Source organism: Vigna angularis, chromosome 2, assembly GCF_016808095.1.
Source record: "Vigna angularis cultivar LongXiaoDou No.4 chromosome 2, ASM1680809v1, whole genome shotgun sequence".
NCBI classification, from domain to species: Eukaryota; Viridiplantae; Streptophyta; class Magnoliopsida; order Fabales; family Fabaceae; genus Vigna; species Vigna angularis.
Window position 1 is genome coordinate 5,165,742 of NC_068971.1, and position 27,922 is coordinate 5,193,663.

Here is a 27,922-nt window from a genome sequence, read left to right on the forward strand (position 1 = left end):
CGTCAACGACCCTCGCTGAGCTAGAGAGAGCTCAACCAGCATTGCATTGCATATGGTAATCCACTGTAAATGTTTTAACGTCAATCAGTGTACATGTGACGTTAATATAAGTATATTTACGTCGAGCAGTGTATGGTTCGACGTCAACGCTAGTGTTTTTTTAAAATTTGGTTCGTTTTTGTTTATTTAACCAGACTTGAATTACAGAAACTAGTTTTCCAATTCATATATTCATAGTTTAAATCATGATATCATCAATTCATCATAACCAATTCAAAAGTAAAACTAAAAGATTAAAGCAAATGCTATCATCAAAACAAAAAGAACCCAGTTTTCCAATTCATATATATTCACAAAATTCATCAATCAATGTTTATTTAAACTATGTTATTATCAATTTATAAGTAAAACTAAAAGCTAAACATATGCTATCATCAAAACAAAAAACATCTAAAGCTAGAGCTATTTAAAATGTTGATTCAAATATTCTGTTCATTCCCCTCTTATCTTCCTTATTACGGCCTTTGGCAATGAAGTGGTATTGTTGAACCGCTGCAAAATCAAGGAAACTTTACTATTAAATTCATTCAAATGTGAAAAGTTTATTGGTATTTGTAAGATTTCAAATGTAAATTTTTACCTCAGTCCATTCTGTTGTGATTCGTGCTCGGAGGATTGTCTTCATCCATGACATGATGTAGTAGCCACATGCCCAGGAATCTGTCTGCTTATTACACTAAACATGTGAAAGAATTTATTTACAATAATAACACCGATCATTGTTAACGTTAGTTATTCTATTATGGGACGTTGAACGCGTGATGTTATACACAATTTTTGTACTAGTGACTCCTCTTTCTAGAATTTTTATGACAAACTTTGATATTGGAAGATGATTAAGTTCTTAAAAATCTTAAGTCAAACAAAAAGAAAAATATAGTTTAAAAAATAATTTTAGAAAAATTATATTCATTATAAAATAAAATTTGAATAGTGAACTTTTTTTATTTATATATTTTGTATTTTTATAATAAAATATTCAAGTTTTACTTGTAAAAAACCACTTTTATTTTTAACTATTTTTTAGATTTTAGATTTTATATTTTTTAATATATATATATATATATATATATATATTTATTTATGGTAAATGATTAGACATGCATGCTTGATAAACTTAATCACGTTTTTAGGCACTCTTGATCAAGACGTTATGACCCCACTATACATCAGGATATTTAAGTTCTATCCAATGTAATTTATAGTTAACTTTAGAAAATAATAAATAATTGAGTATTCTCCATTGCTTCTTAGAAAAGCCTATGTTGGGAAAATTGGAGTAAATCGATTGATAATCAGAATAAGTGGTTTGATGTTGGATGCACTAAAATAATAAGATTAAGCTTAATAAAAAAAAAACTCGGTAAACCAATCAAAGGCGAAAGAAAAAGTAATAAAAACTTCACATAGAGAATCGACAATTTTCAATTATTATAGAAAGAAATATCTCTATATTTTATAATTATAATTAAACCCTTTAATAGAGAATCAGCATTGATTGCAATAAAAAAAAAATCTAAGCTACACTATATTTGCTGTTATTACAAACATTATTGTTTGTCAAAGTTTTAAAATAATTACGAAAAGAGCTGAATTATTAAAATAATTTAAAATAAAAAACATATGAAAATTTTGGAAAAAGTAAAAAAGTTAAGAAAAAAAAGGCGGGATGAGAAAAGAGAAGTAGTACTTTTACTACACGACTTCTACCTAAATAATAAATAATAAAATAATATAAGCAGGATTTACATTAAAATCGTGAAATGTAAACACAATTTTAATTTAATAAAAATTATATTAACATTGTCAATTTCGTACACGATTTCAGTATTTTTGAATTTGTAAAGAAATGGTTTCATGCTTCCTCGATTCTCGCTTAAGCAGAAATCATTCAAACCTTATATGAAATGAAATGAAGGTTGTATTATTATTCATGTTCACATTTATCTTTGACTATTCTATTATTGAATTTAGTGTCAAAAATATCTTTGTATGTACCTTATTAGTTGAATAAGGTCAACGTTTTTTAAAGTAGTTAAACTTCCTACCAAATTATTTTAGATACGTTTCTGCATTCTGCACGAGAAAACTAAAATCAAGGGAAAAACTATGCATAATTTACTTCATTTATACTCTTTTGATCTCCTATCATTAATTAAACCATTGCGTGTTGTTTTTATTATATATTAAAGGTTTAAATGTATATATATATATATATATATATATATATATATATATATATATATATATATATATATATATACACATATATTTCTTGAAATTTAGAGTGATTATAGTTTTGATGTTTTTGATGTTCAAATTTAGAAAAACTCAATTTTAATCTCTTAAAATTAAAAAAAAAATGTAGTCCTTCTGATAGATTGAAAAAAAATTTTAAAGTCAAGAATTAAAACTTATTTTAGTTCCTCAAATTTATAATTTAAGAACTAAAACCAGATTTTACTAATAAAAAGGTTTTTTCTTTAAATTTGACGGATTGGAAAAAAAATATTTACTCCATATTTCAAAAACAGAAAAGAAAAACATATATTAGTTTATGTTTTTTCTTCACTTTTAATCCTTAATCCATGATATCGTTTCTCTCTTTCTCTTTTACAGTTTAGTTGAAACACTGATTTTACATTTGTTTTAAAGAAAAACTTAATTAATTGAAATGTATATAATGTAATTATAATCATTTAATAGTAATATTGGTCATCTTCAATAACTATTATTGTTTTGATGAAAGATAAATCTGACTTTGTGAAAAGCAAATGAGTTCAGTAGTGTCTTGATTATGTCTAAACAGATACTTAGGGAGTGAAATTGCTAAATTATATAATTATATATTCTTAAGGATTGATAAATGAAAATGTCTTTCAATGAAATAAACTGGTTTGTGACAATTACTGGTTGCCATTTCCATTCTCATTCACATGGCAGTCGTTGATCCTCCGAGAAACATGGAACAAAGTTCTCACAGCACAATCTTGCCACAAAATACTAAAGGAACATGGTGATGATGGTGGACTGAAAACGTGAGAAAGAAGAAACACGCATGTTGACCAAATTATAGTACTATTAATAAGAAACATATTTTTGAAAATATTGAAAAATGAAACTACTTATTCAATATGAATTAAGACATGTTGACTATTTAAGAAGTTTTAAAAGCATTACTCTATCGTGAGAGAGCCAGAAGACTCGGCTCAATTTAAACAATTCAACTTTATTTAATAAATATATAGCATATATTTTATTCAAAATATTCATAATTATAGGTTTAAAATGATAAAAGGTTATGTGGTTAAATAATAGACAAACTAAGTACGTCTTTTTTAAAACTCAAAATTATATATCAATCATTAATTTTTTAAGAAAATATTGTCATTTTTTGTAATGTTCCTATGAATTTTGGTACCATTCAAAATACATTTTTCTATGAATTTTGGAAAATCAACCTTCCTTATCATTGTAAAAAGATAATTTAACATGGGGATTGTTAGTTTGATTGTTTATATTTTCTAAAACAAAAAAGAATGTGTTCGATAAAAATATTTTTTAAATCTATTCTCAATACTCTTTGTTAGTTGTTAAAAGGAAAATAAAATAAATTTCTCTTGTTTTGGTCTTTTATTTTTCCTTTTTTTATTGGTCATATTTTTCCATATTTTCCCCCATTTCCATCCTCTAAAATTAGTATTTGAACAAAAACTAAAGAAAATTATGCACATACACAAGGAGTTAGTTCATACGAGGCACAGTACAAACAAAACCAACATATCATTTACAAACACAAAGAAAAAAGGCCACACCACCATACATCTGTATGACAACTATAATGGCTCAATAAGTATCAAAAAAAAAAAAAATACTGCAGAAATAACAGGTTTTCCGTTGTTCTTGCCTCTTATTGTGGTGTGATAGACAAGTTCAATATCGATGAGATATACTTGTCTCTAAAAGATATACTGTGAGTTGAGCCTTGCCAAGAATAAAAGTCAGGCAAGCTACTAAAACACCAATCCAATTAACGTCTTCAACCATTGCAATGTTCAAAACGTTATATGCCGCTTCCTGCAAATTTCCCAAGCTTTATAGTAATACAATATGAGAAAAAAATTATTTATCTAAGAAAAAAAATGCTCAGGTCAATTACATTCTAGCTTTAAATATATGCTACAGAAAACATTCATATCCAGCTTTCCTTTGCAGGTCAAAAGCAAAGGGAAGGGGGAGAAAGGGTCTGTAACTTCTAATAAAATATTGTATGTGGAGATTAAAGATGATATGCCAGTGAAAACCGAAGATATTTTAGTATTGCAGTCAGGTGATGTCATGACTAGTTAGATTATAGACAACAAATTTTTAATTAATACATTTAATCAAAGTGCAACTTTTGAGTCGTACAATTTTTTATCCAAATTTACCCAAGTTTCTATACGTTAAAAGTAATAATTTTGGTCCTTTTAGGGGAATTTTGTTCTTCATCCATTATGTTCATTAAAAGATGGACGGTAGGAAATTCACAGATTATCAAATATACGAGGACCAAAATCGCTGTTTTTAAAATTCGGAAACTTAGAGACCAAATTTAACTTAAAACATATTTTATCCATTTATTAAATACTCTGACTCTGGTATACGCAAAGTTGTCTAAGAATACCTCTTCGGCTGTCGGCAGCGACCTTCATTATCCTCTTGGTTCCAAATATCAACACCGGCCTGTTTACAGTGTACAATGAAAGAAAATACGAGAAAGAAACGCACTTTAAATGGGAGCTTCAAGAGCCCATATATATATATATATATATATATATACAAGAGGGAAACTGAACTGCTATAACAGATAAGCAGTTGTGGTTCATACATTTAGTGTAACAAAGACATGTCGACCATTATATCCCCACAATAAATTATAACAGCAAATTATCAGTGTGTCTAGCAGACAAGGTTTTATATTATTATCAAATGAAATTCCAAATCCTTAATGTTTTTTTCTATTCATTACAAGTATAACGCAAAATCCTTGCCCAACACAATTGCCCTCAAAATTTAAAGTCAATATAGAGATAAAAGGGCAGGTTGGATACGATATTTATGCAGACAGTTATCATCTTAAATATAGAGTGCAATATATTTCTGGGACTATTTTTTTTCCCTCCCTCGTAATAATAAACGCTTTTCCTCTTAAACATCTTCCAGTAGCCAAACTACCCCATCCCATATAACTAACTGCATACATTAGAGGGGTTAATCCAGCAAAGAAAAAATATACAGTGGAGGGATTCAAGGAACTGACTGACCAACCTAATAAAACTAAATTAAATCAGCAGAGCGATATCGTTTTTCTCAAATCCGGGCGTTCAATTTTGATTACTAAATTAGTTTTTACAGAGTCCTGTCCAAAGTGAGAAATAGTAGTATCAAATCCAATAAACAAAACCAATTAGTTGTTTTTTATCAGTTAATAAAGAAATTGAGTTTTTCTCCTTAGATAAAAAATTCTGTACAAATTTTTTGTAATATTTAACAGATACTTACTGGTTCCATTCAAACATAAAGACCGTGTTAGTAAATCAGCCATTCAGAAGGTTTATATCAAAAAGAGAAAGACTGGTAACAGAAGATGAGAGTCGTAAGGATTTATTAAAATAGTTGCAACTGTTTAGTGGGCAAATATTGGTGATATAGAGGGTAGGAAAATATAGGTAAGGAAGAGAATACTTGAGATATATATATATTTGTTTTCAGCAATTTGTTATAACCATTTCCGTTTATGAATCCACCTACTATTGAGCTACAGTGTGAGGATTGATTTGAATTAGATTTCCGTTTTTCTTACTAATTCTGATCCAGTTCTGTCAGAATTCCACCAATGAATGCCCAAAATAGGTACTTACAATCAGCCATAATGAGAAAAAGATGTATCATGATCTCACATGAAACTTCTAGGCAATCACCAGAATAAAAATGGGAGAAAATTATAGAATGCAATTGTGGGTATTACACTTTCAAGGTTTGACCCTAAGTTTGCTAATTGAGTTTTAAATTAAAGCAAGGACGTTATCCAGAACAAACCCTTTACACAACTTATCCTGCTTCCCACAGGATACATAATCAGTTATGGGAACGGCCTACAAGTTATATACAAGATCAAAATTACATGTAAGGAATAATTTATTGGACATTTTCTCATCTGTATCAGGGAGGGGGCGGATGCTGAGAAAAGAAAGGATGAAAATAAACTCAACTGACCTTTACAAGATTATTCTTTACTTCTTGTAGATTCTGTTCCACACACTTCTTTTTCAGTTTCTCAATTTCATGCCTAGCATCAGTCAATATTATTTCCTCTTGAAGTACAACAAGAAGATTTTCTGATGCAGACAACCTATGTTTCCCAGTCATAAATTATATTTCAGTAGTATTCAGGAGAGGAAGTCTATCACATTCTAAACATTAGCAGAACGTACATAATTACCGTTTTGAAAAGTTCTGAACCATGAACAAGACAAACAAAAATGGTAAGTAAAAACCTAAGAATCAAAAAGCTTTCTATAAAATACAAAATTTGAGATATGTTGATAACTGGAAGTTCAAACTAACTTCAACATATCTTGAATGCTGAGAAAACTATAATACGGCCTATTTTCAAAAGAGGCCAGACTCCAAAAATTCAATATTCCGAAATAACAAGGCAGTGAAATTACAGCTTTGCATTGATATTACCACTATCAAGTCTTACTAACCATGGTTACCATCAGATGAGGCAATTCAATTACTAATAATCAGGCATATGATCAAATTCAATCTCCTACTTTAAAAAAAATGCATCACCAGTTGGAGAGTGTCTGTATCATACTCCCAAGGTTAGCAGGACTCAAGTCTCTACATGCTGCAAACTGGACCTGAAATGGTCCTAAAAAGTCAACTAAATTCCTATAGGGAACTTGTTAAATTAAAAGGCAGAAGGGAGCAAAAGTGAAATTTTTAGAAAATAATAGATAACGATTGGCTAGGACCACAAAGCATTGTCGCAGATGATCCAGCTTTCCTCTTACCAGTCCCTGATGAAATCCATAAAGCTTATTAATGACTATCTTACATCTTCTGCTGAATGACTAGTCAGAAAATGTTATAAAAGAAAATAGCACAAGCCAACAGATAATATTAAAAATTAGCAGAAAAAAAGGTAACATAATTAATGATGAATATATTTATTTCACATTTATAATGCAATTTATCATTGTAGCAGAAGAGAATTAAAGGATTAGCAGAGGACTGAATGAACATTATAAAACAAAAAAAAGGGGGAAGGAAGACCATTTCGATGCAATCTATCTCTATGCATTAACAGTATAAAATAGATCAATCACATAACCATTGCAACAATGTCCTCAGATCCCCTAGTAGCTGTTGCTTGGATTGTAACACTAATTTATATTAAAATAAATTATTCCCTTTATATGCAAAGATCTTATACAAATGTACCAAAAAAGATCTTGCAAAGAATAATACCCAAACGTCTCAATTAGTTCCTTTAACAGATTGTATGTGATTTATGAAACTTACTACGGTTTTTGCTGATGTTTTCTTGCACAAGAATTAAATAACACTGTAGTGGATGTATTATACTCTCTCCTTTTTCCAGTAGAAAGATTTGATGTTATTATACCCCCGAAATCCTCTCCCTCTTCTAATGAATTGTTTTATTATAATAGCAATGAATAAATAATCATAAAAATATTAATAATAATTGCGGAAATTCACATCCCCTTAATATTACCACATTTGAGTTTGAGCAGAAATATATTATCTTGAAGAGAATGATGCCTACCGAGTACATGCATTCATCAATCAGAAAATCTTGAAGTTCACTAACATTTGTCACATCTAACTCCTGCATCAGCTGGTCATACGGTAGTACCTAAAGAAAAATAAACACACACTTACAGAATTTGATTACAAATGTCAAAAAAGCAAAAGTTGTCAGAAAGTTACTCATGTTCTATGAGACAGAGATGACAATTTAAAATGATGACATCGATTAAACAATCCTACACAATCAAGAAATAGATTCCAAGAGTTGGATCCATTTTTTATAAGTTTACAGAGGACTAAAGGGAGGATAAGATATTCTCCAAGTGTAATTAAAAAGAATATATCCTCCAAAGAAGAGAAAGCTGATTTCTCAAATAGTCCTACAGCAAAACACCATGGACGAATCATGAACAAAATGATAGCAAGCCCTCAAAGGACACAGACATGCCCAAAAGCCCTCTTTGATAAAGGGATAATTGAGTAGTAATCTGCATGGTACAAGTGTAGCACATATTATAGGACCGTTGGGTCTTCCTTGCTATAAGAAGCTTAGTACATGTCAGCTTAAGTTCAGTCAAGATGCTGTTAGCTTAGTCAAGGTAAATTCCTCGACATCTATTTTTTAAATATTTTTTTGGTGGGTGTTTATTTCATGTTGAACATGATCATGGATATTCTTCAGCCACCATTGCCGAGGTTACTCTTTTGCTCAGTATTATTTACTAGCTAACATTAGTGAGTGTTTTCTTTGTCAACATCAAGAGTATTTTTCGTGTGGCCAAATAATTGTCTTGGTTGATGTTAACTGGGATTATTTTCAATCAAAGTTTATCAAAGTTAACTGGGATTTTATCAACTTTACTAAAAAGTAGGTCTTGATTATTTTTTGACCAACATCATCAGGGTTTTCTTGACCCACAATGGCTGCATTATTTTTTCTGTCGATGTCAGCCAAGGCTTTTTTTAGCACCTTTGGCTAATGCAAGTCAAAGTTTTTAGTCAACGTTATTAGGGGTCATTTTTGCTGTTGAGCTTGAGATTATTTATCTTCCAATAATGTAGGCAAAGGATATTTGTTAATAGAATCTTCTTGACCAGTGTTGGTGAAGCTATTTTTTGTTGGATGTCAGCCAAATTTTTGCTGTTGGAGTTTATAATGATTATTTTTTGTCACTAGTATTATTTGGTTTTTAATTTGATAATTTTGTTTTTGATAGAAACTGAAATACTTAATTCAAAAAATAAAATTAAAACTCAATAAATTTGAAATGAAACCAATTGAAAAATAATGTGTTAGAACTTTTTTAACCTTTTAAAATTGTAAAATTCTCCATTTGAACACCTGTTAAATATAGGAGCATCAAGAATGAATATGAATTTTAGCCCGTTTCTTTTTTTTAAACTTGTTTACCGTAGTTTGACCTACTTTATCTATCACAAAACCTAACCACATAACGATCTAAGGGTAACTGGAGAGCACCATTAAAATAGGCGAGTATTGCAAAGAGCACAAGATGTAAGAACTACAAGTAACTGTGTTGTACGCACATTGGTCAATTGTCTAGCAAATCCAATATATCAAAATGAATGACGAAGATTAAAAAGGTCTGCCAGAACGTAACAAATAGAATACAGAAATTAAAGCATGACAGCATTATCAAGTCCCCCACATTGATATGGGAACTAAACAACCATTATAACCATCAGTGCATAAGCACCTAAATTCAGGACCTAGCACACTACTGGGAAGGCGTGGGGGATGGAGAATCACAAGGCAGACACAGTAGAAATAATTCATTTCTTAACCTAAATATATATGTGACCTTCCATTGATAACATTACTTACAACAATAAGCCAAGTCATCTGGAGTAGAGTAGGTCACGTACCACTCATTCTCACATTATAATGGTTAAGTGATCACCTCCAATAACAATGTAAAGAAAAATAGTAACACAAGATAGCCAATAACAGTGGGTTTAATAGGTAATACCTCGTATATCCCACAGATCCAGAAACAAAAGAAAGAATACCTCGTACGTGCTAGCCAGTGTAAGAACAGTGAGTTGCTTAAGCTTGAGGATCTGATCAGGCATCAATTGCGGAAGACGACCAGCATTATCTACGAGCCACTTAAACATTTTAATAAACACTATTATTTTATTTTTACTTATAAGTTAATAAGGAAACAGAGATGCTAAAACAAAATAACAAAAATCATTACATGAGGATAAATGTACGAGTTTTCCTTGCAAACCACAAAGTAGAAACTAATACGACGTGTATAAAGGCTTCTTATATGCAGGATACATCAAGCTTAGCACAGTAATAATGAGCTATGACTGACAAATCACAAAATGAAAAATATGCTTCTGTTGCAGCACACATACATTATATTTAGATGACTTATTAAATTTTTTCAAATGAGTACTCAAAATTTTTATACTTTTTAATCGAGTTTTTGTTGTTTAATTTTTTCATTAATTAGTTATTTTGTCAAGTCATCTTATTTCCTTATTTCCATGTTTTAAAAGATGTGAGGTTTTTGTGATTAATATAAAACAATATTAAAACAATAAAAGTCTTTTGTCGGTCTACACTAATCACAATATTGTTTGCTTTATTAATCACAAAATCTCACATTTCTTATAGGAAATAGATAGCACGATAATGGGACAAGATAAAAGGGACTCAATTAAAAAATATAAACCTTTTGAATATACAATAAATAAAAGGGACTCAATTAAAAATATCTAAATTTACCAAAAAATTAGAACTTAAAACTTAACTAAGCCTATTAGAACGCATTACTTAAGAAACTAGTGATTTTAACGAATAGGAGTTCAAGGAAATACGTAAAAAATAAAAAATCCACCTCATCATATTTGATGGTGCTACGCCAATTCCAGAAACATGGCAATGACGTTAAAAAACTGCAATATATACTAACAACTAAATTGTCCTGCAGATTTGTTTACGGCAAAAAGAACTACCAATATAGCAAGGGTAATAAACATTAACTAACCGAAAGTAGGACAATTTCAAATACACTATAAATAAAAATACAAAAAGGAGAAATTCTAAAACAATGAAATAAACGTCTAAAAATAATGACAAGTAATTAAATAAGTGGTAATATCACTAATACTGGTTGTCAACATATGAGTCGTCGTTTGCTTTCTTTATTTTTCAATCACCCTTTCATATAGTCTCATAAAAGTTCCAACTTTCCATCTCAAGTCGCCAACGTCCAGTGTTTACATTAAGAATTATAAATCCAAAATTCATTATTCTCCATGAAGATTCATCAAATAGTAAAAGATGGATGCTACAATTTGATCTGACACCTCAACAACATACTACTGTTGGAAAAGAAAAACAAACAACGAAGGAAGGCAAATACCCATCATAAATGTAGGGAGGGGAAAAAATAATATAAGAGTAAATCCATAGGCTTACTCTTGTAATCACTCCATGTTCCATATGCAAACAACTGAAGCATATCAAGATAAACACAGTTCTCAGTTGCTTTAAGCTGCAAGAAATCACGAGTGAAAAAATTACAGCAGGACATATAGCTAGGAACTATTTCACAGGGAAAAAAAATGGCGAAAACAGCATTCTCATGTTACTCACAATTTTCATATTACCTAAAAAATATGGACAACAGAAATTCCCTAAAATAAATTATGCATTTATTTATATAATAATAATAGTAATTAAAAATGTTCGCCATAAAACAGGAATACACGATCAATTTGGAGCTAATCTCACAAATTTTCATATTACCACAAAAAATGGCAATCGCCTAAACTAAATACTGCCTTTATAATAATAACAACAAGAATAATTATTCGTATTATTATTATTTAAAGTACTAGCCATAAAATGCAACATAATCACAGTGAACGCGATCGCCTTAAATCAATAAAAAAACACCAGAGAATTATGAAGTCAGTCCTGCTTTTCCAGTTCCCTTCACAAATCGACAACTATCACTTTTAGAAGCAAACAGTGCGGAGAAAAATAGTGAAGAACCTGCTGAAGAGATGAGAGGGAGAAAAAATCTGAGAAAATGAAGAGGTTGCGGTGAGAAGTGGCTTCTACAAGAACGGAAGCTAGGACGTTAGCGCTGAAGGAAGAAATGGTTTTAATCACGAAGTGTTCCATAGCTTGCGATTGCATCTGCTCCATCTTCCTACAAAATCAATTCGATTTGCTTCCGTTTCGAATTTGAATTTCGAAGAGTAATGGCAGAACGAGGAGTTTGCTCGTTCTTAACTCTGGAAGTGAAAACAAAACCGTATTTAATGAAGTTCAAAATACTTTTTTATTCAAGATGTATAAAATTGCTTAAAATGTGTATTTTAAAATAACTGAATGTTTTAAGAGTATGATAAGATAAACTTTTCTATAAATATTTTTTTAAAATAAAGTATTTTTTATGTCAAAATTATTTATGTAAAGCCGTCTAGTATAATCGTATCAGAAAAAAAAAATCTAGTATAATAGTATTATCTGAATACTGATATATATTTAGAAAAATTAAAACCAAACTTTTACTTATTTATTAAAGCAAAATTTGTACACGACTGTCAAAATAAATTGATCTATAAATTTGTTTGACAATGTCCTTGGAATTTACATCGAGAGTAAATTCAATCCCAAATTGTTACAGTTTATTCATCTCGATTTAAAAATAAACAGATGCGATCTATACTAATTTTTATAAATTTAAAATAATCTTAAAACGTCTCTTGTTAATCTATCGTTGTGTCGAGTAATGTTATGAATTTTAATTTTAATAATTTGAACACAACATAATCTTAATTAGAACATATATTTTAAATTTAAAATATCTATTTATCATAATTATATACATATAAATATTTATATATTTATTGATTTAGAAGGAAAATGCGCTTTATTGATTTATTTTGTAGTTGCATAACCAACGTGGTTTTTTTCTCCCGGCGCCAGAATCCGGTTGGGTTGTTGTGATTCCCTTTGCATTCCGAAACCTAACAGGATCGATCAACTTTGATGCACGATTCACAAAGCAACAGTGAAGCGGTGCAAGCCACCAACGATGACGCCTCCGGCAGCACATTGTTCGCCCATCTCCTTTTCTCTTTCTTTTTTTGCCTAAGACCAATGCATATGCAGGCTTTTTAATTGGTGAATTAGGAACGGGTTTATCTAGAAGCTGTTTTGTTTTTCTAAGCGTGTTTTTCCCGCGAAAAAATGACATACGAATATGATATTTTATTACGTTTTTGTCGGTTTATTAGAATTGCTCCATCCTTCCCACTTTTTTTTTTGCCGGTGTTTAGATTCTAAAACTAATGAGTTTTCCATCATCTATTCTCTCTGAAATTTTAATTCGTTGTGTGTAAATATTTTCTTCTACTTCTTGGTTTTTGGCATTGTTTGCTTTCTCTAGATTGGCTTGTCAGAGGTGTTAAGGTTGCATTCAGACCTGGCAAGATGGATGTTATAGAAGGTTAATCTAGATGGTTCCTTTGGAGGATTCTAATGTGAATAAGCGTAAGCACTAATCTGGCTGAATCTTGTCTCATTATTACTGAATGGTTCTTTAGAGGCATAAAATGCTTTTGGTTTCTGATGAAATGTAACTCTGTATTGTATGTAAAAGAGAATGTTGATTATTCATGCACGACATGCCATGATGCCATGCTCAGAAATTAAAACATGTTTTTGAAAAAACATTGATTGGATAAATTTATTTTCTTGGTTGACTATCCAATTGTTTTTCACCTCATACGAATATTGATTGGAGCTCATGCATACTGATCCAATTCTAAATGAATGTTGATCCCAAATAGCAATCTGATTATGTTTACCCTCCTGTTCGTTAATGGTAAAAGTCATGTACTATGGACATGTGACATTGGTTCAGATAACTTTAATACTTGAATTTTTTTTTTCTCATTTTTGGTCACTATTGAATTCAGATTTTAAATGAATTGCAATGTTGTTAACCATTAGTATTGTATGATAACTATTTCATCTGTATAAACTGGCTGTAGGTTATGTGTGCAAAAAGGGATACATGAAAGATGACTACATTCATTTATTTGTGAGAAACTCCAATTATTAATTGAGGTGGGACTTGTGTTCTTGAAGGTATTGAATTGTTTAAGTTCCTGCTCTTCAACTTAGTAGTTTGTTGGTGCTTTTGTATTGTTTGTGACTATATTACTTTGCTCGTTGGGCTGTTATTTGGAAACTTCTGTTTCAGTTTCTTGATGTAGAGAAGAAATCAGATGAAGATGCCCCTGTAAAGAAGCAGATATTATCACTCGGAGCAGGCTTTTATGCAACATATTTTCAGTTGCACGTGCCATCTTGTGAGTTCTTTTAAGTACTTCACAAGTTCTGTTTAAGAGCTAATTTGCTTGTACCTTTAAAATTATAGGTTTGCTATGTTTTGGAGACATGTGGATTGAGTGAATTGCATTTAAATCTTGTTAAAATCTTATTTTATGTTCTAACATGCTATGAGTGCACTTTTCCTTTTTGTACCTGTTTGTTCTCCTGTGCTAAAGGCCTGCTGCCTTTCTAATCTTAATCTTTAAGAGACAGAATATCATACCTTGTGCAACACGGGACAAGGAGATTAGGAGCAAGGACTAATTTGAAAGTTCTCAACCAACGAATGTGTTTTTAGCTGAGTTTTTTTTTTCTTTTGGAGGTGGAATATAACTTCCTCTCTACACTGTGTGCATTAATTACTTAATTTTAAGGAACGTGGACAATGGATTAGGTGCATCAGTGCATGAATGTGGAATTGTGGTTGATTAATATTGCTGAGCTACTAATTGCTTGTTTACAAATTTATGGCTTTTGGACCTGTCTCTTCTTATTTGTGACTAGTTAGTGCTGGAAAATTTGAATTAGTGACATAAGGGTATTGTTGTTAGGTATGTAGTTATGTAAGATTATATCCAGCATCCATTCCAGCTTTTATGACTAAGATTTTGGCATTCTCTCCTGGCTCTGATGTTATTCTCTTTGTTTTTCCTGTTTGTTCTAATGGCACCGAAGGTAGTTTGGACATATTTTCTGTTGTGTCCTTGTATAGGTACTGTACTGATTGTAGAACAAACTCATACTTTTTCACCTAAGGTGAATCCGTTGCACTGTCTGAAGCTTCTCTGCAAAATTTTTCTTATTATTTTTATTCACACTGTTGTAGGTTTATCGTTGCCTGTTGGTGAGGAAAAATGTTTCCTTCTTTACCCATGCGTACTATCAATGCAAAATAATTTGATTCGGGGCTTGATTAGAGCCTTAGGCCATTTTTTCCTTTGCTTTATCCTCTTGTTAAGATGTTTACAATTCTGTCACCTCTCCTTCTATCTCTCATTCTCTTCTGTACAATTCTGAATTCTATTACCATTCATAAATAATTTATTTATTTGGAGGTATCAGCCACCTTTGGAAGTTCTAATTCAAAAAAAGGTTTTAAAGGCATTAGTGATATTTTATCATGTGCTTCTTCTGTTCTTCTCTTGTTAATTTCATGTGTTGTAATTTTCATTAATGGCAATAATTCTGAATTTAATAATTGGACAGCAACAGCAATATGTGTTTATTTACACAGCTTACAATAGAGTATGGAACTGACGTTTTAAAATCACTTTGAAAACAATACATCTCAATTTTATTATTGGAAAGTGATAACTTATTCCCTTTCACATGTTTTGACATTTAACAAATGGAAATGAGCAGAATAAACCAAGTTTGAGCGTAAGAATTCTTAATTTTCCTTGTCTTTGTATATTTATGTGTGCTCACACAAAAAAAAAAATGAAGGTGAATATGAGTAGTAATTCTATTATCGTTACTATTTGAGAATGATGATCCCATCTCCCTGTATATAAGGGTGGATGTATATTTGGTTTAATTTAAATTAACTTCGTATCTTTCTTGACCAAAGCATGATAAATTGATTCATTCTGATATTTTTATCTGTCTGCCAACTTTTATAATTGTAGAATGTGTTCTGATCAACTTGGATCCTGATTCAACTCGTGCAATTGTTGGTTGGGCTTCCTAAACTTTTTCTGCAGCAATATTTTTTTTGTATGAGTAGGTTAGAGCCTTCAAAATTTCTGTTCCTACTTCTTTTAGATGAATGAAGTACGATCTTCTTGGCATTATATGATTCTTTTTGCTAACAGATCCCACCCAGATGATGCTTTTGGAGAACAAATGATACGGAATTTAGAGGTATGTCTGTAAAAGAATTGTTTTATAATGTCTGATTTTTAGATTTCATTTGGCTCGTTTGAGATTACCCGTACATTGGAAATGTCTGATCTCAAAAGTGGAATTTCTTGTCTCACTTAAATACGCACATACAGACAGCCATATGTGCTTTGCATTTTATGTCAGATTACCCATGAATTGGACGTGTCTATTTTTCTAATTGCTGTCCCTATTTTGTTCATTATACTATTTTTTGCCCATAATGCTATGTTAAGTGAATCTTCTTTTCATTTGAATATTTTGATTTTAGTTTCTCTAGAACGTGTTTCTTTTAATCCCCAGGATTCTTTCCATTCGAACAATGGCACTTATGTAATGTTTTGGGTTTTATGATCTATACCATGGTTATCAGACGTGAAAATCTAAATAGATAGGCTCATGAGAGCTTTATAGACTTGACCCGTAGAGCTAGGGACGGCAAATAGACCCGTCCTCGTGAGTATTTTTCGAATCCATCTCCGTTTTGACGGAAATCCCCGAATTATTGGGTACTGGATATGAGTAATATCCGATTTGTGTGTGTATGGGCGGGTGAATGTATCTGTAAAGTTTTCTCATATATCAATGGTTCGACTAATTCAATATATGAAAAGTTTTCTCATATCCCCTAGATACTTTTTGTCTTATCATATCCTTAATTGATGAAACTTGTTCCCACCTCACCCGGTTGTCATATGAGGCCCAACTCGGAGACTCGTAAGTCACTACATCATATCAAAGAATAAATTCACTACAATAATTAATCAAAATTTCAACTCCATAATTAATCAAAGCAGTAAAAGTAGTTCCATAACTCTAGTAACAAAATTTAGTAGACATGACTATTATATAAGTTTAATCTACACCAAATAGATATGTTTGTATAGTTGCAAAACATAAATTCTCACGACCATACTATTAAATAACTAAGTTAAAAAGCATCTTCAAGATTTTGTCTCCAATCCTCTAATGACATCATCTCCAAGATCATCATAATCTTCATCACCATCAAGCTCTTCCTTTGATGATAAGTGTGCATCATCGGCATTGGCTTAAAAAACAATGATATCAAGATCAAATGCATGTGGAGTTGGATCACTCGAACTTGATCAGCTGTCAACATTTCCTCCATCACCTTGACCGTCAACTTCTTCAACCTCAACATTATCATCATCTTCAGTTATCACTCATTTTCTCATATTTCTTGAGTGTAGCTTCAATATCTTTCTCCAAACTAAATAACGGTCCTCCCTATGTCTCACCATCAGCCCAAAAGAATTGCAAGTCAAGTTCAAAACTAGAACAACAAATCTCTTCAACTCTGGAGTTTCATCTCCAAAGATCTCCCACCATCCTCTAGGAAGCATAACTTTCTTACAATCATTTGTATTTTCCATAGAAGAAAGTCCTCTAGCATAATGAAAGTCAATAAGTTGCAAATTAACTTTTTTCCTTTATGCAACATCCTTGATCAATCTTCTCATCTGCATATATACAGCCCTTCTTTTACCCTTAGAGCACCATTTCTGAAATTATGTTCATAGTGCAAATAGGGGGTTAAGGTAATATGCAGCTGCATTGAATATTCTCTCGATTTTGCATCAATAATTATTCAGCTACCTTGAAATTTGTTACACTAACATTCAACTAAGTTAACTGTTTTTTCCTCTGTTTTTACTTATTTTTCTTTATGTTGGATCTGTTTTGTTCTTAAAGTTTTTTTATTTATTTCGTGCTTAGTTGCAAAAATTTCAAAATGACTGAAAGTAGGACTTGTTTATATTCTTCTGATGTCAATATTGATGCAACCTCACCTAGACCTAGAAGTAAATATGTTGTAGGAAATAGGATGAGAGAAAACATGGAATAGATGTTTTGGGCAATGGAAAAAATGTTAATGTAATTATTGTTTAAAGACATTCAGTGGGGGAATTTTCAAATTCAAGCATCATCTTGTCAGTATTGATTATGAGTTTGAACCTTGTGCCTTGGTGTCACGAGAACTTGAAATTGTAATGATGAAAGTTGTGGCAAAAGCTAAATCAATGAAGAAAGTAGGTTGAATAACATTGAAGGGTTTGATGATGAGTAAGTTGAAAGGGATACCACTCAAAGTAGTAGTAAGATGTTAAAAATTAAGGAAAGGAAAATGTACTGATGGCATTCAATCTACTTTAAATCAATTGTACAAAAGGGGATAAAGAAAAAGTTGATGCTGAAGCTGCTTCATTTTTCAACACATGTTTTGAAATGTTGAATTAGGATGGCATTGTTAAGAAGTGGACTTTAAACCGAACTCAACCCCACAAAACCGGCTTTTAAGGTGAGGTTTGCACCCACTTATATACTCTAAATTGGCCTTATCTCTAGTCGATGTAAGACTTCCAACACACCCCCTCACGTCGAGGTATATACATCTCGAGCGTGAGACTAGACATTAATGGGTGGTCCGATAGCGGCCTGATAGCAAGTGGAACAATATGCCCAAAAAACAACAAATATCGCTAGGATAGACTCTAACCATAGTTCTGATACCATTTTAAGAAGTGGACTTTAAGCCTAACTCAACCCCACAAAACCGGCTTGTAAGGTGAGGTTTGCACCCACTTATATACTCTAAATTGGCCTTATCTCTAGTCGATGTGGGACTTCCAATGTGCATCATACTTATTTTTCATGTTATGCAGACTCTTACTAGTCTATATCGCTCCCATGAGTCTACATAGACTCTCAAGTTTGATAATCTTGGTTACGAAATCATCTACAAGGGAATACAACATGTGCCGTGTCACATCATGTGAAGTGAGCCTCATAAACTTTTTGAGTGGAGAATTTATTTGCTTATAACCATCACTATACCTTGAGTTTTAGGTTGAGGGTTGATAATACATTATTTATGAATATTTTGGCCTATAAACATTGTTCAAGAACTCAAACTAGTAGTAAGAGGTTCAAAAATAAGGAAAGGAAAATCTACTGATGGCATTCAACCTACTTTAAATCAATTGTACAAAAGGGGATAAAGAAAAAGTTGATGCTCAAGCTGCTGCATTTTTCAACTCGTTTTGAAATGTTGAATTAGGATGGCATCATACTTATTTTTCATGTTATGTAGACTCTTACTCCTCTACATAGACTCTCAAGTTTAATAATCTTGGTTACAAAATCATCTACAAGGGAATACAACATGTGTTGTGTTGTATTATGCGAAGTGAGGCTCATAAACTTTTTGAGTGGAGAATTTATTTGCTTATAACCATCACTATACCTTGAGTTTTAGGTTGAGGGTTGATAATACATTATTTATGCATATTTTGGTCAATAAACATTGTACTTTTCATGGATAAGAAAGAATGTAATACATTATTTATGCATACTTTCTACAAATGTTTGACATAATTTTTCAATGTGACTAGAAGAATTGCTTCAACAAAAATGTCTCGTTTTACTGTAAGAACAGACTGTAAAATGATAACTGCTGCCGTTGTATATTTTATTGGTTTAAATTTGATTTAATCTTTTGCTCTTACTTATCCTATAATGGACAGACATACATGCATTTGTGGAAAAAAGTTGGTTTCTGAGTGGATAAATGAACCGTTTATTTGAGATATATATATTTATCTCAAGTGCATAAAAGTGTGTTCTAAATACATTCATGCGTTGGTTGATATTTCCATAGATAGTATGATCGTCAATGCATATGATACTGTAATATGACTTGACTTTCTTGTTTTGCACCAGAGTTGAGGTTGTGCTCTGTTGGGCATTCTACACCAAGGTTACTTGCAAAGGAAAAATAATTTCTAGACCAAGGATGGGGCAGGTATACAGTGTAAATTTTTCTAGAAAGGGTCCTTTTTTTTAATTTTTTAAACTTATTACAGTGCATCTGATTGGTTATTCAATTTACAATTCTGGAAAAAACGTCTAAATGATGATAAATGGGTCATCTAGGCATGAATAGTCTTAGAACTTACTAGACTAAACTAGAAATGGTTGAGACTTTTGCAACTCTTGCTATCATAACGATTATCAATATCAGAAATGGTTCATCATGTAGTCTTAGTGTGTATTTATTCTACTTCGTAAGTAATACTATTTTAATTTTTCTCGGTATCAGATGTCTGTTGCCTGGGATGAATTAGATCTGGAAGTTTGTCTATAAAATTTACAATTGTTAGTGTTTTCTGGTGTTTTAATGATAAAAATTACTGATTAATAACAGTAGAATTATCTTAGCAATAGCCTTGCGGCCTGCAAAAGTTAAAGAATAACATTCGTAAAACAAATTTATGGTATTCTTGTGTAGCCATCATGGTCCTTTCTGTTGTGTCTGACTAGACTAAGAGTACAATGATAAACTGTTCAGAACAAAAATATTCTTTGGATTGGGCAATATCTTTTTTAAAGTCATGGTGAACAAACATAATGATGAAAATAACCAAATTTCTTTGGTTGGGAGGGTGGTGGTCCCTCATCAACTCTGCCTAAATAAGCTTCAGTAATATTTGATTTTTCTTCTATCTCTTGGCTTCTCTTTTAAAGAAGAATTTTGCCTGGTTTTGTATTCCTATCAGCATTTTAATCTGTTCAAGGTACTATGTTCTATCTATATCTTATGATTGCCATATGATGGAACGGCAGGATACTAAAGTTCATATCTTCATATGTAAGGCAGTTTTTCCCTGATCTTCTATCACCTCTCCTCTTTCTATCTACTTTATGGTTGGTAGCCTGTTTCTTTCTTGTAAATTTTGTTAAAAGATACTAAGTGTTAGAACTTTACTGTTTAGGATTGAATGGATGGAATTGTTTGATGAATTTGAAGAGTGGTATATGATGCAGGAAAGTCAGCTTTTTATAAATGTTCTGTTGTTAATTGTTTGCTATAAAAAATGTATGAATTCTGTTGCACACAATTACTGGGGCCCTGAGTGGGGAATCTAGGCCAGAGTTAATCATCTCTCATTTTAAGTGGGAAGTGAACTGTTTGTTTTTATTTCTTCTTTTTAAGATTCATTGATCAGAGAGGAAAAGTAAATAGTAAATTTATAATAGAGCATATTAGTATGGAAACGTAATAGGGCAGCATGTCATTTAAATCAATACCGAAACAAATGGACCATGGGTAATATCTTTCCCTCCTGGATTGAAATTAGAGACCAAATCACTTTTACTGAACCATTTCTAGCAGTCTTAGATTAAGATGATTATGATGATGATGATGATGATGATGAGTGAATAGAAAATTTTAATAGGAAAAAAAGGATGTGCTGGGGTGGGAATTGGAGTCTGTTTCTGAAGATGATTCCAAACTAAAAATATAATATGGTACTCTAAGTTTTTTAGAGCTACACTGGACAAGCATTGACTGACTTTCACCTTTCATCCATGATGCAGGGTCTATTTGGGTATTTTGGTTTTGTTAATGACAACAAAAGTAGGTTTCCTTCCTCATGAAAAACGAGGATACAACACATATATTTATATTATATTTCTCTTGTGGTGACTGTAACTCTTAATACAGTCCAGGTATCACGGTGGCAGGTGCCAGCTCACTGGTATGTTGTCTGGCAAAAAGGTTTTCTGATCAACTTGTTAGTTATTGTATCAGAATTCAACTATTTGAGTAATTAGTATTTTTGTATAGATCCCTTCAGATATTGTTTATTTGATGCAAAACACATATACTTTATATTTTCTGATAACTGTATAGTAAAGAAAACGTGGTGGTGTCCACACAGCACCAACTGTTAAAGTCATACTCTAGGCCTGTGTGGGGATGTCCATGTGGAACAAATACGAAAATAGTGTGTAATGTTTTTGCTTTTGAGCAATTTTTTCTATGCTTTGTATTGCTTTTAAAATCTTAAACTACTTTGATCATCAGTATGTTAACTCCAAAACTCTCAGTAAAGAAGGGGTAGTCCAAAACCAGAATGAAAAGCTGGTTCAGAAGGAGTATATTTTTTTAACCTTTTAAGTTTCTTAAATTTTTTTTAATAAAGATAAAAAGTGTACACAGTTATAAATTGTTTTGATAACTACTATTTTTTTATGAAATATAATTTAGTTATTTATATTAAATTATACTTGTTTATATCTTGATTGTTATAATTTTATATTATTTTCATTATAACATAATTACAGTTATTCAAGCATTAATGCTTGAGTTGTTAAATTATATGGTCAAATTTTTGGAAAGTGTGTTGGTTCCATCTTGATTGAATCTTTTATCAAAATTGTGCATAGTTGGGCTAAACTGGAACAAATTTAGTTTGTTACTGTTTTTTTAAATTTATATTTACATGATTCTTGAAAAAAATAACTAAATAATAATATAGTGAAATATCTTTGATTTTCACCTATAATATTTATAAGACACTATTTTGGTTCCCAATGTGTAGACATTGACACATTAGACTATATAATTTCAGGAGAATTTTAATTTAAGTTTCTAATACGACAAATAAGTCTGCAACTCTAACATACATTTGGAGGTTGAAATGATGTTTTACCTTCCCAACAAAACGTGACTAAAACATTTTTTTTTAACAATTTATTAGCAAATGAAACGACAACATAGTAAGTTACATTCAAAGAGAGAGGATGAAAACCGTTATTAGCAGTTATTAACAGCAATAACAATTGGATGGTGCATTGCTTATTGTTGCAGAACAATTACAGGGGACAGGACGCTTTATTGTTCAATTGATACAATCTTTCTTTCTTGGGTTTCCATCGAAACCAGCTAGCATGAAACAAATACTAATCTGTGTCCCATATAATACTTGTTCAAACATTATCTTTTTATTTTATTTTTTTCACCTCATTTTATAATTATTAAGTAACATTTGAATCATTAAAGCTAAAGTAGGTAAAAACAAGAAAACATGTTCATTCTGAATAGAATGTAATTTTGACATGATGCTATTATAAGAATTTTTACATGGCAGGATATTTAAATTTGTTATGTGTATTTTCGAACTTTACACAAATCAAATCTTATATAAGATTGGTTTATAGATTTGAAAGGTAAAAGAAGTTGAGCTTAATTTTCTCAAAAAAAAAAAAGTCTTAACTATTAACATTGTCCATAAAAAAATCTTATATATTATAGTTTACAAATTTAAAATAAAACATTCTTGATAGGCATACGTTACTTATTTATATCATAAAATAAGGATGAGCAGAATCAAAACAATGTCCACTTGAAAAAAAAAAAGAGTTTATCTTTGAACTTAGAAAACTTTCTTTTTCATTTTGAATTGATCTACGTGACATTAATTATTAGGACCACTTCTTACGCATAGTCACGCAGACCAGTGAAAATTTAAATGTATAGAGAAGTAACATAAACAAGTTTTGTCCCTAAAATCAAATAATAGGACGACAGATTATGTATATTTGCATGAAGTTACGCAAACCAACCAGTTTCCTAAATGGTTCTCATTCTTGTGTCAGCATGTTCCATCCTCTAAATGGTTCACTCAGACATTATAAAAGACAAAGAAAAGAAGATTTTATTATAAATTGGGTCCACATGAAGAAAAAATGAGCTGGGATTGGAATTTTAATGCTTGGAGCTTGTTTTCGAAGGGGTCCCTGTGACTTTTTAGAAGAGAAGAGAAGAAATATTATTATATGAATAGTTTTCTCTGGATTAGTGTGTTGCCCCCACCACCTTGTAGCTCTTTAATACTCTCTTATCAGCTTTTTATGTCTTCTTTGATGGCTCAATAACACACCTATACAATCAACAATCAAAAATCCTTTATTATTGCAGCTTTTTACTAATTTCTTCAGAGCTCGTTTTACAATGATTTGTTTCCACTCGCTACTCATAATAATGTATTTACACAGAGTATCTCACATTTCAGTTTACGGCCATTCTACGCGGGACACGGGCCTCTTCGCTAGGGTTCGCTTAGCCAACAATATAGGAAAGGGATTACAGAGAATTTAGAAAAAATTAAAAATATATCAATTTTCCCATAAAAGATTATTAGTGATAGAAATTTCATATAATGATACGATCAAAATAATCAAAATTTGTTGTGAAAAGAAAAAGAATATCATGTCAAAATTAACTTATTTATTAGTTAAAAATATAGAGAATTTATATAAATAAATTCTACGAAATTAATTTATGAATAATATAAGTTTTTAACTTGTAAAAACATCTTTTATTTTATTTTTTTCTTTATGGAGAATTCTGCCTACCCAATCCTGTAATATTTTGTGATATCACTTGAGTATGATATTCCTTTTACATAAAAATAAAAAACAGAACAAGCTTGAACATGGAATTAATAGGTTTATGAATCATTTTATAATAATAGGATAATGAATGAAAAATAAATAATAACATATCCTCTAACACACTCTTATAAAAATAGTTGTCTCTCTTATAACATAACAGACCTAAGTATATTCTTATGTTAATTTTAAAATAAAAATTGTTACCCGTGAATATTTTATATAATAAAAGTTCTTAACTAAAAGTAAAATGAATTCAATAAGAAAGTTCAATGTGCATATAAAACTAAGGTCAAGTAAAATGTTGTTTTCCTCATCTTTAAAGTATAGTAATTTTTCTAAAAAATAAACTTTCTATTCTATCAAAAGGTTAATAACATTAGTTAGTCATTTATTAGTATAATCTTATTGTTCAAACTAGTTAATTTATATATATATATATATATATATATATATATATATATATATATATAAGTAAAAAATAAAAAAAAGTTATATTAATTTTATTAAAGTTAATTGATGGCTTGGGATGCTTTAGGAGTACAGGGTAAAAATAATGAGAATTTATTCACAATTGATATACAGTTATTTAAGATGTTTTTAATTACAATTGTATATTAATAATTATAATATATATATATATAACATAATATAATTTATTCATATAATAAATCATTTCAACCATATAATATCAAATGAATTATATTTCTTTTGTTTGTATATATAAACTATGAAGCACCAAAGAAAAATTCATACTCCTAACCTAGAGTAAACTTTTTTTTTACGTGAAATGAGTGCAAGGAATATTTTGTACTCAAACAACTTTTGAATTTCATAATGGTAAGAAAGTGTGACTTTTCTAATAAAGATTCTTAAAAAAAAAGTGAGTTTGCTGACATGATGTAGAAAATAATATTTTTAAAAATCTAAGTATAATAAAAAAATTATCCTTTTAAAAATCAAAGATTTCTCAACAACCGACTCAAATAATTATACTAAACAAAGTAAAAACAGTGAATTTATGCTCTCTTTTTCTTTGTTAAGAGTTGGCTAAAGCCATTACATGTAAACTCTACATGGGAAAGTTATTCCCACAAAATCGAATTTATGCTTTCAAAAACATCTCATAAAGTACTTTATTATGTACTAAAACAGCATTAATTCCAAAATGTTGAAACTTTTTGGTATAAAAGAATAATTGGGTGAATCATGTGTGGTCGTAGGGAAGCTTCAAGTTTTCCTCACTCACTTCACTACCACTGTTTCAATAAATCTCTCTCATATGTCTCTTATTTTATTTATTTTTCTTTCCAAAATCATTTCACTAAAGTTATATTTAATTAATAGTATAAGTATTATACATTGTGTTTAATAATTTTTTTTACTGTATAAATTACAAAAGTAAAATGTATTAAAAGTCAAAATTCATTCTATATAACTGATTTATAGATAATATCAAGAGAAGAATAAAAAAATTACATTAATTTCACACTTCTCACTCAATAGTCATGTAAAAAAGAAAAAAGTAATGTTGTACATTGCAATTTTCTCATGGCATGATCTTTGAAAGTTGAGAGAATTAACAAGGGAGGGAAAATTGGAAAGATTGGATAACAACAGAAAAGGAAATGAAAAGAAGTTAAGATAAAGAATATTTTGATAGAAACATGATGCTTTTGTGAAGAATTGGATACTCTTCTAGGGTTCCATGCCAAGAAGAAAGATAGAAGAAAGCCAAAACAATGTTAACTTTTAAAAAAAACATATTTTTATGACATAAAATATAGAGAAGGAAAAAGGGTGTGCATGTGATGTGTCTTGAAGTGAAAGAAAATTTAGTGAGTAAGAAGGATAGGGATTGATGAGAAATGTTGTTTCACTAGTTTTGAATTTCCTTCCTTTCATCTCTCTCTTTTATCCTTTGCTTTACCACAGAAAAGGTTCCACTTATTGGTGGAATATTCATGCACCTATTTCATCTTTTCCATAAAACGAGATTGCCATAAGAAAAAGTGGGAAAAGTTGAACATCAAAAACTGAAAGTAATCCAACCAAAGTATATTCACATGAAGCTTTCATATATAATAGGGATATAGTGAATTTTAGAAGACTATAGTCATAGCTTTTATATTGAAGTGATGAATTATTCCATACTTAAACCACTTCCAAACATGCCCTAAACTTCTATTAATGCATGTTTGGATAAACTCTAATTAGATTTTTTAGATCATGTTTGATTCGTCTTGAGAAGTAAGAAAATGCTTTTAGTTTTTAACATTTTGGTTATAGTAAATTTTATTTTTACTTTGGTCTTAATAACTTATTGATATACTTTAAGTGATTAATTGTTTATTAAGTAACAATGTGACTAATCAAGTAGGATGACACATCTATCTTCTTTTTAAGTATTTGAAAAATATTACGATGAAGTTGAAAATATGAAAGTGGCATTAAAAAGTTAAAAAAATTGAATTTAACTCTATTCTATCTTTATAAAACAATTTATAAGAGAAGAATTACCTTAAAGTAATATTGTTTTTGATTATATATTATGAACTAACTTTATTGTGCTTTTTAAGTTATTTTATTATAACATAAAAATAGAATTAGTTGTGCTTAAAATATTAATTTTGTTTAATCTTTATATTTTAGAAAACAATGAATTTAGATTTTTATGCTAAACAGCGTTAAATTTTGATTCCACACATTTTGTTTCTTTTTAAGAAAAAATATTTCATTTAAACAGATTAAAAATTAACATACGGTAAAAACGTATCAATTTAAGTATAAACAATATAAAATAGTATTTGTTAAAGTCTGGAAGAAATTATGATTGTAATTTTGTATTAGTGGATGAATAAGCAATATATTTAACCCTTTTTAAGTTTTAATGGTAGAAGGAATTGGAAAAGACGTGTGGGGGTGGGGCACTACAGGTTGGAACAGCAAGGCATTTTTTGTTGTATTGATGGTAAGATTATGAAACCAAACAATACAACTTCTCTTCTGATTGCTGCAAAATGCAAACATTACTATCAACAATTTAATTATTTTCTATTTTATTAATCTCAGAAATTTTCTTTCCTTCACGTGAATCGGAATCCATATATCATTTCCTTTTCCAGAGAAAACAAATTTGATGACTAGATTTTGTGCAAAATTCTGATGCCTTAATTTTATACGACAATCAGCTAACGTCCAATTAAACGCCTTTTCGAAATAACCACCATCAACCAAATATCATAATCACCTCCTTCTTATTTTTCTAATCAAAACTTAATTTTTTTATTCAAATTGAGCGACAAAGAATACTTCTTTCAACACTTAGACCTTTTAACGCTAATCACCATTAATTTTAACTTTAATATCGCTCTTGTGTTTAATTCTAACTATGGCTTTAATTTAGCTGTACTAGCTCAACCTATATTTCTATATACTATTGTAACTTATATAACTCCACTACAATATGTATATAATTAAACTATTAGAACTTTATGTTCCCGA

At 30.3% G+C, this 27,922-nt stretch overlaps 1 protein-coding gene and 1 long non-coding RNA gene across 7 annotated transcripts; one reads left to right on the top strand and one right to left on the bottom strand.

Annotated features, from left to right (window-relative positions):
- Positions 1–3,775: 3,775 nt before the first annotated feature.
- On the bottom strand, positions 3,776–12,198 carry LOC108327061 (COP9 signalosome complex subunit 7). Of its 2 annotated transcripts, XM_017560752.2 has the most exons (9): positions 11,921–12,197; positions 11,342–11,417; positions 9,916–10,004; positions 7,901–7,990; positions 7,086–7,130; positions 6,901–6,971; positions 6,319–6,454; positions 4,727–4,785; positions 3,776–4,137 (listed from the first exon to the last, which is right to left on the bottom strand). In XM_017560752.2, the coding sequence occupies exons 1-9, from the start codon at positions 12,074–12,076 to the stop codon at positions 4,116–4,118; spliced, it is 744 nt and encodes a 247-aa protein (XP_017416241.1). In that variant the 5' UTR covers positions 12,077–12,197; the 3' UTR covers positions 3,776–4,115. The 2 variants fall into 2 exon arrangements, with proteins under 2 accessions (XP_017416241.1, XP_052729655.1); XM_052873695.1 differs by lacking the exons at positions 3,776–4,137; positions 4,727–4,785 and adding an exon at positions 4,805–6,197 and having other exon boundaries at positions 11,921–12,198.
- Positions 12,199–12,809: 611 nt separating this feature from the next.
- On the top strand, positions 12,810–21,995 carry LOC108327128 (uncharacterized). Of its 5 annotated transcripts, none has more exons than XR_001832049.2 (7): positions 12,810–13,429; positions 13,933–14,029; positions 14,145–14,253; positions 15,904–16,001; positions 16,090–16,138; positions 19,901–19,982; positions 21,560–21,995. It is a non-coding gene; the product is annotated as an uncharacterized LOC108327128 (long non-coding RNA). The 5 variants fall into 5 exon arrangements; XR_001832048.2 differs by having other exon boundaries at positions 12,810–12,993; positions 13,326–13,429; positions 19,901–21,995; XR_001832047.2 differs by having other exon boundaries at positions 19,901–21,995.
- The last annotated feature ends 5,927 nt before the right edge of the window (positions 21,996–27,922 follow it).

Excerpts from the sequence above, each read along its gene's own strand:
- LOC108327061 (XM_052873695.1), bottom strand. The coding sequence starts at position 12,076 with ATGGAGCAGATGCAATCGCAAGCTATGGAACACTTCGTGATTAAAACC. Across the intron at positions 11,418-11,920 it reads CCCTCTCATCTCTTCAGCAG|CTTAAAGCAACTGAGAACTG; the intron begins GTTCTTCACTAT and ends GATTTCTTGCAG. Across the intron at positions 6,198-6,318 it reads TAAAGAATAATCTTGTAAAG|GCCGTTCCCATAACTGATTA; the intron begins GTCAGTTGAGTT and ends TATAACTTGTAG.